The sequence below is a fragment of the Lepeophtheirus salmonis genome, chromosome 12, assembly GCF_016086655.4.
Source record: "Lepeophtheirus salmonis chromosome 12, UVic_Lsal_1.4, whole genome shotgun sequence".
Classification (NCBI taxonomy): domain Eukaryota; kingdom Metazoa; phylum Arthropoda; class Copepoda; order Siphonostomatoida; family Caligidae; genus Lepeophtheirus; species Lepeophtheirus salmonis.
Window position 1 is genome coordinate 8,753,972 of NC_052142.2, and position 13,156 is coordinate 8,767,127.

The 13,156-nt window shown below is 32.9% G+C and overlaps 1 protein-coding gene and 2 long non-coding RNA genes across 6 annotated transcripts in view; 1 reads left to right on the top strand and 2 right to left on the bottom strand.

Annotated features, from left to right (window-relative positions):
* Positions 1-75: 75 nt before the first annotated feature.
* LOC139906708 (uncharacterized) lies at positions 76-3,538 on the bottom strand. Its single transcript, XR_011782492.1, has 4 exons — positions 3,279-3,538; positions 2,326-3,174; positions 1,705-1,796; positions 76-1,597 (listed from the first exon to the last, which is right to left on the bottom strand). It is a non-coding gene; the product is annotated as an uncharacterized lncRNA (long non-coding RNA).
* A 910-nt stretch (positions 3,539-4,448) lies between these two features.
* Positions 4,449-4,875, top strand: LOC121127292 (uncharacterized). The gene is made up of 3 exons (XR_011782493.1): positions 4,449-4,582; positions 4,639-4,725; positions 4,810-4,875. It is a non-coding gene; the product is annotated as an uncharacterized lncRNA (long non-coding RNA).
* A 538-nt stretch (positions 4,876-5,413) lies between these two features.
* The window catches only part of LOC121127289 (cationic amino acid transporter 2), a 41,195-nt gene continuing 33,452 nt past the window's right edge, over positions 5,414-13,156 (bottom strand). For 3 of the 4 annotated variants that reach the window (XR_005867735.2, XR_011782488.1, XM_040722614.2), the window contains 2 exons: positions 5,928-6,076; positions 5,414-5,879 (listed from right to left, as the gene is read on the bottom strand). Coding sequence is in view for 1 of the 4 variants with exons in the window: in XM_040722614.2 (XP_040578548.1) it covers positions 5,560-5,879; positions 5,928-6,076 (469 nt within the window). In the remaining 3 variants the exon portion in view is untranslated. Of the gene's footprint in view, positions 5,880-5,927; positions 7,475-13,156 lie in introns of all 4 variants that reach the window. The other variant, XR_011782489.1, reaches the window with a different exon arrangement.

Sequence of the window (13,156 nt, forward strand, 5' to 3'; positions counted from 1 at the left end):
AAAAAATAGAAATTCAACTTTGAATTTGACTATCAATTCTTAATATCCTATTTCGCTCAATAACCACATAATGAATAAATTTTTGACTGATTTTTTTTATTAACAAACATGCAAAAGACAACATCAATAATGAATAGCGAAGAAAAAACTATTTTTTTTAGTATATTTACTACTTGTTATGTATTTAATATTTCCTTACATGTTTTATCTTCTTGTATATTCGTCCATGTATTATAAGTACTATGTTTTACGTATTATAAATAATCTTGTATCTTGTAAATAAATTAGAGTATAGTTAGAATACACATGATCTTATAAACAGTGTTACATTATTCCTCCACGTGAATTCTTCTCCTCATGTCTCTTGGTCATCCTGGATCTCTCCTATTATAAATAAGCTTGTGTCTCTCCCTCGTCAAGACGCAACACTACTAAATATTCTTAAATGCATTAAATATATTTTGAAGAAAACGTCTCACTACACTACATTTATGAAGATTAAATTAAATGTTTTAAGAATAACTCCAACATTTATTTCCATTGTGATCCAAACAATGTAGAAATTTCAATATATACAGGTCCGTCGGTCTAAAAAGCAACACTTATAAATGGTGCACCTTTGTCCTATTTGTAAAGTTGTTGGAATCGTTGAAAAAGAACGAATTTGATTGGTTGGAAGAGATTATATAAAAAAAGGAATAAAATACGTTGGGACCCTTGTATCTTCTAAACAACTTTTCCTCAGTATTGTACTGATCATCAGCAAAGCAACTTCCACTCACTGCTCTCTCACGTACATCATCATCATGCCGAAGAAAAAATCCCTTTTTTTCATGGGTATGTAACAACGGAGGTACTGATGAGTGGAATTATGATTTGGAAAATAAAAGTATAGCTTGCCGTTTTTGCGGTTTCTCGTGCCTATCTCGTTCTTTATGGCAAGTAATCCGCCACTCCAAAACCTTGCATCACATCAAAAACTTAAAAGTCTTCAATAAACACATGATTAAATGAGACGAAGGATAGTTAATCGGTTCATCATTCAATTTGGACGTAGCACAGTTATTTGTGTCGTGTAACATCCCTTTAAATGTTTCTGGATCATCCCAATTTCTCCAAGTTTATTGAAAAATGTACCAGAAAAACTTCTCCCGGTCGATGGGTCATTAACAACTTGGTTGGGGAAGTATGTCAAGGAGTTTTTAATAGAATAAAAGAAGAAGAGGAAGAAAATGATATTTTCGTTGCACTAGATGAGACAAGAGATCATCAAGGGAGGTCAATGATGGCAATTTTGATTGGCCCTTTGAACGGACATTTCTGAGGGAGACTTTACCTTATTGACTTGATTGATATTGACATTACAAACGCAAACAATGTAAAGAACATAGTCATAAGCTCAGTTTATAAGTTATTGGGAGAACTGATGCCGCCTCGTATTGTCCCAAAGCAGAAGAAGATCTTCGAAAAAAATTCCCGTAATTGATTCACATTACATGTATTGTTCATGGATTACATAGAGACGCAGATATGGTTCAACAAAAGTTTCCTCTAACGAACGAACTTATTTCCAATGTGAAGAAGATGTTTTTGAATTCTGGAAGAAGAAAGAAAGTATTAACTGCTTCGTACGAAATTCCCGTCCCTCCATCGCCAATTATAACAAGATAGGGAACTTGATTAAAAGCAGTGGAGTACTACTACCATCACTTCGACGTCTTCACAGAACATTTAAACAGCCTTGGTGAAGATTTAGCAGCAACCACAAGAGCACAAGAAGTAATTAATAATTATTCCTGAAAAGAGAAGAAGTCGTATTTATGCAGGAAAATTTCCGTTAAATACTTTTGGCAATAATTACGCTTGAGGAAAGATTGCTTCTTCTTACCAGCCTAACCATAGTAGAAAATCTGACTCAAGATTTGAAGGAAGAACCATTCAACACCAAGTTAAAAGAAGTGCTTCAAAGAATCCTGACTACACAAAACTAAAGGAACTCTCAACAAGTGAAAACCTTGCATATAAAAATATTCTAATTGTCAATTGTGATGCTGAGAGAGTCTTTAGTATGATGAATATCATGAATACGAAAAGGAGGTCCAAACTAAGTACTAAGAAATTGAGGGAATTGTTCATCACCAAATGGAATGAATATTTTGTTATTATTTAATTGTCAACACGTAAATATTAACAATAACGTTTTTCTCTACAATATTATCAACTTTATCCATGATATATATAATTCTATTAGCAGTGAAAAAATCTTTTCGCTAAATTTTGGGGTTTTTTTTCTGTTATAATGTCATGGATAAGCATTATGCTTACTTTAAAGTTCTTATGATACGAAGAACAGATCCTTCAATTGGAAGATTGTAATTAATTCTAGAGATAATTCTAACAGGTAGTTAAATTAATGTAAGTCTTCAGTTTTATTATTTAATAGATGTTACTTGGAAGCGTTTAATTGACAATTTGAACAATAGTTATTTAAATCAATTACACAGTCCGCTAGGACAAAAACTTGCTCTGTTTGAATGATGGCTCAATTTTCACTTTATTTCTAACATATGTAGTGTATTTAGAAGCGTATCTTTGACGTTTCCTTTCCTGAATGGAGATATTATTTTGAAAGATATGCTATGAACAGCTACAGACACCAAATAATCATCAAAGACTGTATTTTTTTCTTTTTTCCGGCAAAGAAGTCTTCAGTCTTCCATTCACTTAGAATTCTGTGGTATTTAACAATATAATTTGAATATTTGGACATAGAAATATTACAATTTCTGTTTATATGTAAACGTGCGGGCGTAATTTAAATATTTGAGGAATTTTTTTTTCTATGTCGTCAATTAACAAACACATTTATGACGAAATGTATGCGTAAGAAAATGTAGGGATTTTTAGTGAGAACCCTGGTTAGGAGAATCAAGCAAACTCAATATTTAATGTATCAATGCAGGTAATGAACAAGAAGTTGGGCTAGGTAATGGGCTTTAAAAACACTGTGGCCTCCATTTGTACCTCTGCGGCACTGGCTTGTGTACTCTCGATCCCGCAAAGCTTGCGAAAAAAATTGTAACGTCGCACAATTCTTTCTCCTCAGGCTATTGGTCGTGTTTCGCTACTTGGTTTAATGCTTTAGCTGGGCAAGAGAGGGAGATTTTGACTACACTGTGGGACAAGAGAGATAAGTTTGGTATCCTTGAAGTATTATTTACATTTTACAATAAATATATATTATTACTAATAGACTATTATTATTACGATAATAATACCTATTCGCCATTTCGAAATAGTATAATGTATTCGTGCAATGAAACTGTTAGTTGTGCAGTTTCCATTCGTGATTTTGCAATAACATCATTTATCATCCTTTTCCAAAGGATCCCTCCAGTAGGAAAAAGTGTGGAAAGTGCTTGTCATCGAAGGGACCCCTTAGGAAAATACCCTAGAATTTGTGAGAATCATTTTGAGGAAAATGCTTATAAGAGGAACTTAAAGGTGAACTGCTGAGACTATTTATAAAAAGAAAATTGAAAGAATCCCTTCCAGAGGTATCATACCTGGAAAACGATTTGAGCAAGCTCCAAGGAAAAAGAAATCAATTAAAATAATAGTCCAATTTCTAGAAGATTCTAATGAAATATATTTGGAGACATTAGACAAATCATCTCAAACCAACGTAAAATCAACTTGTGATAGAAAAGGTTAACGCATCTGATGAAGCATATGTATACCGGAGTAGAAGCTCTACTTCTAATACCAGAAAAGATCCACTCATTCTAGAACTCAAGTTACTAAGGAAACAGATTTACACAAAAAAGTGAAAATCCTTCAATCGGAAAATAGATAATTAAAATCCAAATCTAATTTTAAGGACGCAATGAAAGGAGAACTGGAAAAGAGATTTACTAAATCTCAATATAAACTCATTATCAGTGAGAAGAGGTTTGGAAAATGGAATGAAGAGGATTATATTAAAGGACTGATACTGAAGTCTCTTTCCTCAAAACCCTACCATTATATTAAATCCAGTAGTCTACTCCGGTTCCTAGTGTAACAATCCTCAAACAGTGGATCCGAAATTTTAAAACAGCTCCTGGAATACAATCAAATATTATTAAAATTAACCCTCAACAAATCAAATCCAACGAAACTCCAAATGGAAACTTAGCTGTCTTGTGCTTCGATGAGATGAAGCTCCGATTGTTATCAACAAAGCAAGATAAATGTGATTGTAATAATGAAGCAAATTAACGGAAATAAAAATGGTGAAGTGGTGTTGTCTAAATTATCTGCTTTGATGCGCTACCAAAAGTGCATAAGCATTTCTTCAAAATCTTTGATATCATTGTATCAATACATAAATAATGAAATTGGCCTTCCATATATATTGGCATCTGGTTTAAATCAAGACTGTCTTAAAAACTTTTTTTCAAGAATAAGATATATTGGACGAACCCACTACTAGTGCGGTAGAGGCCATGGACCGATTTCAGATACTCGTAATAAGTGGCTCATAAGAAAAAGTTGTAGAGGATGCTCCCATCAGATTTGAAGATGTTTCAACAAATTACAGGTTGTAGTATCACCAATACACTAATGTATATATACTAATCCTGCATCTCCTTTTAGGTCCTATTTTGAGCGAAGCAGATTCAGAAGATAACATAGAATTTTATCAAGACTTTGATCATATAATTTATCCTCAAATCATTAAAGGTGAGATTAAGGAAGAGATAAATAATGATGAAAATACAATAGAACAACCATCTAATGATTTACATCATCCTAAAATCTGTGGAGATGAAGGATTTATTTATGTTACTAGATATGTGGCCAAATTGTTACATCAAAAATTTTCGCACTCTGGGGTATATAATACTTCCACCATCCAAGTATCCAAAATATGATAGATAATGATAGAATTGGAAAGGACAAGGGTGAATAGTTAACACAGAATAACTAATAAGTAATAAGCCTTCCATTTAATTTTCCTAATGGATTTGAGTGAAATCGACCATCTTCTTCGTTCCTCGTTGTAGTCCACTATGGCAATGTGATCCTCTATAGAAGCTGAAACTTAGCTTAATATGTTTCACTACAACGTGGAAGATACTTAATGGGTTTGAATGTCTCTTAATAAAATGAAGACCTTGTCAAATTGTAAAATCAAAAATGAAGATTGTTTCTTTTTTTATACGATGGAAAATATAAACAAAATACACAACTACTTATACGCTATGACGTCACTATTAAAAGCCTGGTGGAAGTAAAACATCACTCGTAAAAACTTTATGGTATAACCTTGTATTTCTATTAACCTTGGTTTTATCTATATATTTCTAAATCTTGCAGTTCTTTGTTTGTTAAATAATGCACAATTATTCTATCTGAAATACACTTGACGTCTTTTAAAGAAATATCTATATTTCGTTATAACATTGAGTTAAAATATATTTTATTGATCTCGAGTCGTAGTCAACATTATTTTATTTAAATTATTAATTATCATATAAAAACAAATTATAGTAATACAAAAATAAAAATAAATATTTATGATTGTACATCTGCTTTACTATGACGTAAACCATAAGTAAAATATATGATCATACCGATACATAGATAAATAAGAAATTGAATCCATGTATTAGTTCCAAGATTTACCATTAGATAACAATTGATAAAGACACTCAGTAATGGGAACACAGGAACAAATGGAACTTGAAATGAAAGCTTTTCTTGAGATCGAGGCTGAAGTAGGAGAATTAAATAAACAAAGAATTCCCCTATCAAGGATATCACAATAATAGTGACATATATTACGTTATAAGTATAAGTAGTCAAAATTGCACTAATGATGATACATAAGATACCTAAAATATTCATTTAGAAAAAAATAGAGATATTTTAATATATTTTACCATGAGTCCATGTAACAAATTCTGCAACTTTTGCCGATTTGTACGACGGAATTTTAATACCTTGTGTATTAAAAATAGTTTTCAATGCAATCAACTTAGTATCATTGGTACTGGAACAGTTTGAAATATCTTCTTTAGATGGTAAATATCTGAAAAAATAATAAAAGGAATCCTAGAAACTTAATATTTTTATTAATCTGTTTTGAATAAATTTTAAAATTGCAAATTGTCACGGAATGTTCATATTTGATTCTTAGATACACAAGAAAAGAGAATGTTGACAACAAAGGTTTGAAGTTTTTTCAAGTTTAACTTCGTTTCAATCACGATGATTCAATGTATTGTTTTATCTTTTAGCTTTTAAATATATTTTCATTGAGCAAACAACATAAAATTGGAGTTATTTTGAAAAATGTAATTTCAACCGAATCATTTTATTGAAAATGAGTATGCAAGTAAGGCAGGAAAATCAAAAATTTAGGTCATGGTTATTTCATAAATTTTATAAATTTCATTTAAAAATTAACAAAATATATTTTGACACTCATAGTATCTTTAAAAATAGTGAAATCGGTTTTAAGTAATTAAGGCGTAATCAAAAATAATTTTTAGAAATAAAAATAGATTATTTAATAAAGATTAAAAAATATTCCGACGATTTATTCTATGTTAGGAATTGATGTGATCTGTCATGTATATATCAAATTATCCTTCAAAAGGGAACTAGAAAATGCCCAAATTATGAAGTAGTTAACCAAAAACATCATTATTCCCCAATTGCCGGACCAGACTGAACTATTTCTTATTCAGTAGTAAGGATATTTGGTGCATACCCAAGGTTAATAGAGATACAAGGTTATATCATAACGCGTGTATGACTGATGTTTGACATCCAATGTTGCTTGTTATCTCAAAATATGTTTTTCTTGCCAGCAGTCGGTAACTACGATAAATTAAATTGAAAGTTCTGGCAATAGTGACATCATAGACTATGAGTGGTTGTCAAAATCTACCTTTCATCCCCAGCAGTCGGTACGATACATCAAATTGAAAATTATAGCAAACCCGATTACATGATAGTCTAACATTGTATTTTTATAAACATTGGTGCTCACCAATATTTAATTTGAGTTCATTAATCAACGCTTACGCTTTAGGGCAGTAAACACAAAAATTTACACAGTTTTTCCACAACTCATACTCCTAATTAGTGTAGTATAAGTTGATTAGTTGAACTCTGATTAGTAATTGTTAACTTAATATTGTTATACTTTTTGTTCACAAGGGGAACTGAGGGTATCCTGAATTACTCTTTAACTAAATACTCAGAGGAATGTTTTAATAGATGTTGTCATGTTGACTGTGCCTATGTAATACACAACGTAGAATAAAGAAAGTATTCTGAAGGTTCCATAATTCATCAATAAAAGTTGTATTGGATCATGACTTTCCATGGATCTCTGTTTATTACTCTTCCGGCAGCTTCGAGCTATTCTCAATCATTGGACTATAATACAAGGACTTCATTTCTTACAACCTAAAAAAATCTAAAAATAAGAGAAAAAAAAACCAGATAAGTAATTCAAATGCAAACAAACTTCCTGTATATTATGAACCTATACATATTCAACATCCAAAGAGGGAGGATTCCTCTTTTGGTAACATCCTTTTTGAGAGGAGAATGTGATGATTCTCCATTCTTTTAAGTGGAATTTAATTAGTAAATGTTTATATTATTTGAATTAATGATTCCAAGTTATTATTACTTATTTCAATGTAGCCATATAATGACAGGATTTTTATTAGCATAGGTTCGAATTACTTTTCACATATTACCGTAACAATACCATGAAAACGCAACAATTTTGAAAAAGGGTGCAACTCTCAGGAGAAGTAGAAGTTGCGCCTTGACTTCTTTTTATGAAGTAACCTCATTCATTTTACTACATTAAATTGAAAGGTAGCATCAAATACACATAAAATCCAATGTGACTCTATATAAATGTGAGGTAACAAGGATTTTCTAAGGCAGTCTGGTTGGGGTTACCTGAATCAGCTGACGTCATGACGTCACTTTTGCGGCAGTTCAGATAACTTCATTGAAGTGAAGTGCACTAATTTGGATCTGTTTAGCAAAGATGGCATCCTCTCAAGTTTTAAAGCGTGTTTGTGCCATGGGCTGCTAAACAGATCCACGGGATGCCCTGTATTTTGCATTTTCTTAGATTAATTTGATGCTCCAGTATCTTTGAATTTGAGTCTGTAGGAGAAAATACCAAATAAATATTCAGAATGAAAAGATTTGTGATAGGCACTTTACATCCAATGATCTTGAGTGGTATTTCCAGTCTGAGCTTTTTAACTTAAAGGCCAGGAAGAAATTAAAAAGTGATGCAGTCCCCTCACTCTATGTTCCCTTTACTTCTCCCGCTTCAGATTAACCCAAATCCTTCAGAAATATTTTTAAGGAAACTCGCATAAGGAAAGAGCTTGTGAAACAACTATTGGAACAAGTAAGGTCCACGAAACCAATATGGACTCGGAAACAGAGACTTATAATGAAGGGCTCATGTACATTTGTAGCAGGATCTCTGAGTCCCAACAAGACCCTTTGACCAAGATGCAAAGTACTCAGATTCACGTTTACATATTCGAAAAAGGAGACCAGTGTGAGGAAGCAAATGGGTCTTTTTTTTTTTGAGCGCAGATGCAAAAATAACATTCTGTGACGAAAAACGATCTGTTTCTGTACAAAACTAAGTACAAGTTACAAAACTCAAAGAAGCTTAAACAAAATTTAATAAGGACCACCTTAGAAAAGAACCCCTCCAAAATCCAAGAAAGAAGAATTATATATCCCTTAAAGAATTTCAATCGAGGATACTCAAAAAGGATGTAACCACTGCTTCCTCTTACGAAACATTAGTTCTGCAGCCTTTAAATATTTACTTTCCATAAAACTTCTTCCATTGCCAAGACTCAATAAATCTTTCTATATGATTTTAAGTGTGAACTTTTCTTCTCTTTGAAAAAATGAGTTTTCAGAAGAATATCAAGAGCGTATGGGGGTTCTATGTTTCGATGAAATGGAAGTTAGAAGGACGTTTCAAATTTTCTCTAAACTTAAGTAAATAATAGGAACTTGGAAATAAAATGTAGATTGTAATAATAAAAGGGCTTTTTCATTCGTGAAAGCAACCAATATATGTGAAATTTGACACAAATATGAAATATATGTTGTTGTTCTCCATCATTGAGACGGTTGAATAACCTGGAATTTTAATCAAAGCCATTGCTTTTGATTTAGGTAACAAATTATTAATCTCCCATTTACAACTCTCTCCAGACAACCATTCGTTTGAAAATCTTTTGGATACAAAACGCCATATTCCATTTCAAAGCTTTACATTGTAACCATGAAGACACAATTGACCAAAACTCAAACGTATTTGAAAGTCTGCATAATCATGTAATTGAATAATATCCCAACTGGCCAAAAGAAGTCATCATATCCTTTGAAAAAACAAGGACAAGAATTAGAGTAAATAACTTTAATAAAAAGCTGAAACTTGAGAACGCCAGTAGTTATACAAAGAGTACATTTGTATTTGTGTATGATAGACAAAATTGTGTCATAGAAAAAAAATACCAATATATATTTTATAGAAAGGACAAGAGATCAACAAGAAATTGTATTCCTGCCCTTTTGGTAACGGAGCACTATAGAACTTATTACTTTTTTTATTTGTCAAAAAAAAAATGACGTATCAAGCGATATACATAGGGTATTTTTGTGTAAGCGAGGTAACGTCATGATAGTGACCTCGCAACAATCGGTAAGGGAAAAACTGTACACAAGAAAAGTGTAATGTATTTCGTATTTCCTTCCCCCTTGTTCTTCTTATCTTCTTGTATTTTCTTTTATATATATATGTATTAAAAGTACTGTATTTTACATAGTATAAATAGTCATGTATTTTGTAAATAAATTGGAGTAGGTTTTTGTGTTAATGAGAACACATATGATCCTGTAAAAAGTGTTTTACTCCTCCACGCATTCCTTCACCTCATCTTTCTCGGTCATCCTGGATTCATTGGCTTAAACAGTTGGAACCTCGTCACTTTCGTCAAGACGCAACATTGGCGACAAGGATGGGATCAGGAACACGTGACCTCCATGCTGTGGGATCGTCGGCGAAGCAAGCCCTGTTGGAGTTGTGTAGCCCTTTTTCGTCGACAGCGAGAACACTCGTTCGTCTGCAGAAGGCAGAACAATATGGACTGTGCCTATGTTTGGGCCTCGTGGAGGTCACTTACAAGAGGGGAAAGTGTGTCCGTGTCAGGGACCCCATCATTAAAAGTGGGTTTAATCCTACAAAGTTTTGGTTCTCTGTTGTTCCTACTCTCCCGTTCACATCATTGGATAATGGATGTGCAACGGTCTCTCCTCTGGATCATCCCGAGTTGGATAAGGATACATCGAGCAAGATCGCTATTTCTCCCAGGGATGAGCAGGGTGCTTAAGTGTTATTTATTTTATTTAATATCTACATATATTACTGAAAGCCTTTTCCTGATATTATGCCTGAGATACTAATAGGAAATAATTCAAAGATTCAAATCAAATTACTGTAAGATGATCAGAAATACTCAATATGTTTTTTTAAACGTTATTATTTATATTAAATAAAAGAAGGATAATTTTACCTTCGTAAATTTTCTCAAGACATGTTTTCCACATGGCAAGTCATCCCAGGGCAAACTTGCAAAAAACAAACTTTCCTAGTTACCTTTTGAACAAAACAATGATATATCTAATGTTCGCCCAGTATATAATGTTCATTGAGTATCCTCAACATCTATGAATATTCGATTTGATGGATGTTCATTTAGAACAATGTCTCAAGTCATACCTTCAGCAGTAATAGGTTTCTTTAATTTTTGAGTTCATAGGAGATCTGTTTGTATAGTCTTCGATACAATGTCTCAAAAGACCTCAATATCAAAGTAATTTCATGATAAAGTAATTACTGTATATTAATTTGGAGATAATAGGTCTGCGATGAGAACATCGATAGTCTCATTCGGATTGACTTTGCCATTTTCAAAAGTCAATAAGAAAAGACTGCAAGCTTATGTGAGTGAGAATAAAATTTGTTCAGATTGTTAACCATTATATTTAGGAATGTTCACATTTGAAAAATCTGGATTTAGTCTCAAAAAAATTAAGTGGTAATTTTAAGGTAGATATCTCACTTGTAAAAATAGCTATCTAAGATTTGTCTTCTAAAAACTTATCAGCCATCCTTCTAATACTTCGTTGCTGAGAGCAATGAATACAATATTTGATTTTGTAATAATGGGAGCAAACTCTGCCAAAGTTCCACCCCAAAGGAGATCTAAGATTTTCTTTTCAAGAATTTCAGACAAGAAAAAGATAAATTGAAAGACTTAATGGAGAAGTTTTAGACTGTGCTTGTTGAACGGAACCATGCTTCAACCAGACATCGTCCAAATATTTCTATGCTTTATATCAAATTTTTGATCTTTCTTGGGTTTTATTCACTTTTTATAATTCGTTCGTTTTTTGTAGTTTAAAGAAGTCATGGGACAAGGAACTGGAAAAATCTTTGGTCTATGGATTTAAGATTTGAGAGAAAGAGCTACTAAATCTTCCAAACTTAAAAATTGATCGATTCGTTTTACCTAAGTTAATTTTTTTTAAAAGTTTAGTTACATTTTTTTTTTTGTACGCAAGTGAGCTTACTTACAGAAGCGTTGTATATAATTAATTTTGTTACAGAGAAAAATATTGAGACAGAATTTATAATCAGTAAGTCTTGAGTAGTGCTTAATCCTCAAAAGACTTGTTGTGAACTTTTAAATGGATTGATAGGTGCTTGACTCGTTCGTTTTGTCTTCGATGCTTTTATTGATACTCATTTACATGTTGATTCGTATAATTTATTGTGAGATTCTAAAATTTAACCACCGCGGATTCATATACCTTGTAAATTTTCGTTCAGAAATGGGAAGATTTAGTTGTACGTCCTTGCTGGAAACATGTCCTTATCAAGCAAAATGATTACCTTAATGGTGAATATTCATTGAATTCATTGGATGAAGCCATTTTATTCGAATAAAACATCGTGGGTTATGGTTTTGAATGGCCACTGCTCTAGAAAATAATAATTATGTACCAGTGATGTATCTTTGGCTTGAGAAGAAATATTGGAAATTAATTCGCATAACAGTTTGGAGTCAAAGGTGAATTATCAAAGCTAATCAAAATTCAAGCTTTCTCACTACCCAAGAGTTGAGTGAATCAGAATTGAAATTAAAATGTACCGTACAACTTCAATGTTTTAATGAAGAATATGAAAATGTGTTTTGTGGTCGTTACTTGTCAAAAGATTGTCGACCTAAGGGGGGAAGAACCCCCCTTAGGTATTATTTCCCAAAGTGACGCCATCGCGGACAGCACAAATACCAAAGGGGATATGACACATCCAAAAGACTTTGGGGAAGAAACTACAATGAGCAAATTTGCTGAATCGAGTTTAGCAAGCTTAAATCTGCCAGGTAGTCAGCCAATTTGGTTCTGGGCCAAGTTGGGTGGTATACGGTTTCAGGGATTAGCAGACACTGGAAACCAGGCACTCGATCTTATTGACGAGGTATTATGGAGGAGGTCAAATACTTGCGAGAACCTGAAAAAGGCGGACATTGTAGTGGGGTCAGTAGGGGATAATAGGTTAGATATTATTGGTATTCCTACTGAACCGGTTGTAATCATGGTGGAAAATTTAGAAGAACCATGGAAGATAAACCCCCTAGTAGTTCGTGGGCTAGGGGTGCCATTTATACTATCACTGAAAACTATGAGACAGCTGTCCATATCATTAGAATTAGGTGAGGATATCATTGCTAGGGTTGGGACTAGCAGGACAGAAATTTGGTTAACAGAATATCTGGGTTCTGACGAGGCAATGGAACTTGTCTCCACTTTAATGTTAATTGACTGTGAAGAAGTTGCTGAGGTAATTATTACTGAGAAGACGGTAATCCCCGCAGAGAAGACGGTAATAATTGAGGCTACAGCCAAAGGGTACAAGGTAACTGATGACGGCACATCAAATATTGTATGGTTTACAGCAACTAAAGAAGATTGGAAAATAAATCTTGAGTCACAATTAACAGAAGTGAGGATGACGAGGCGGGGCGATAGT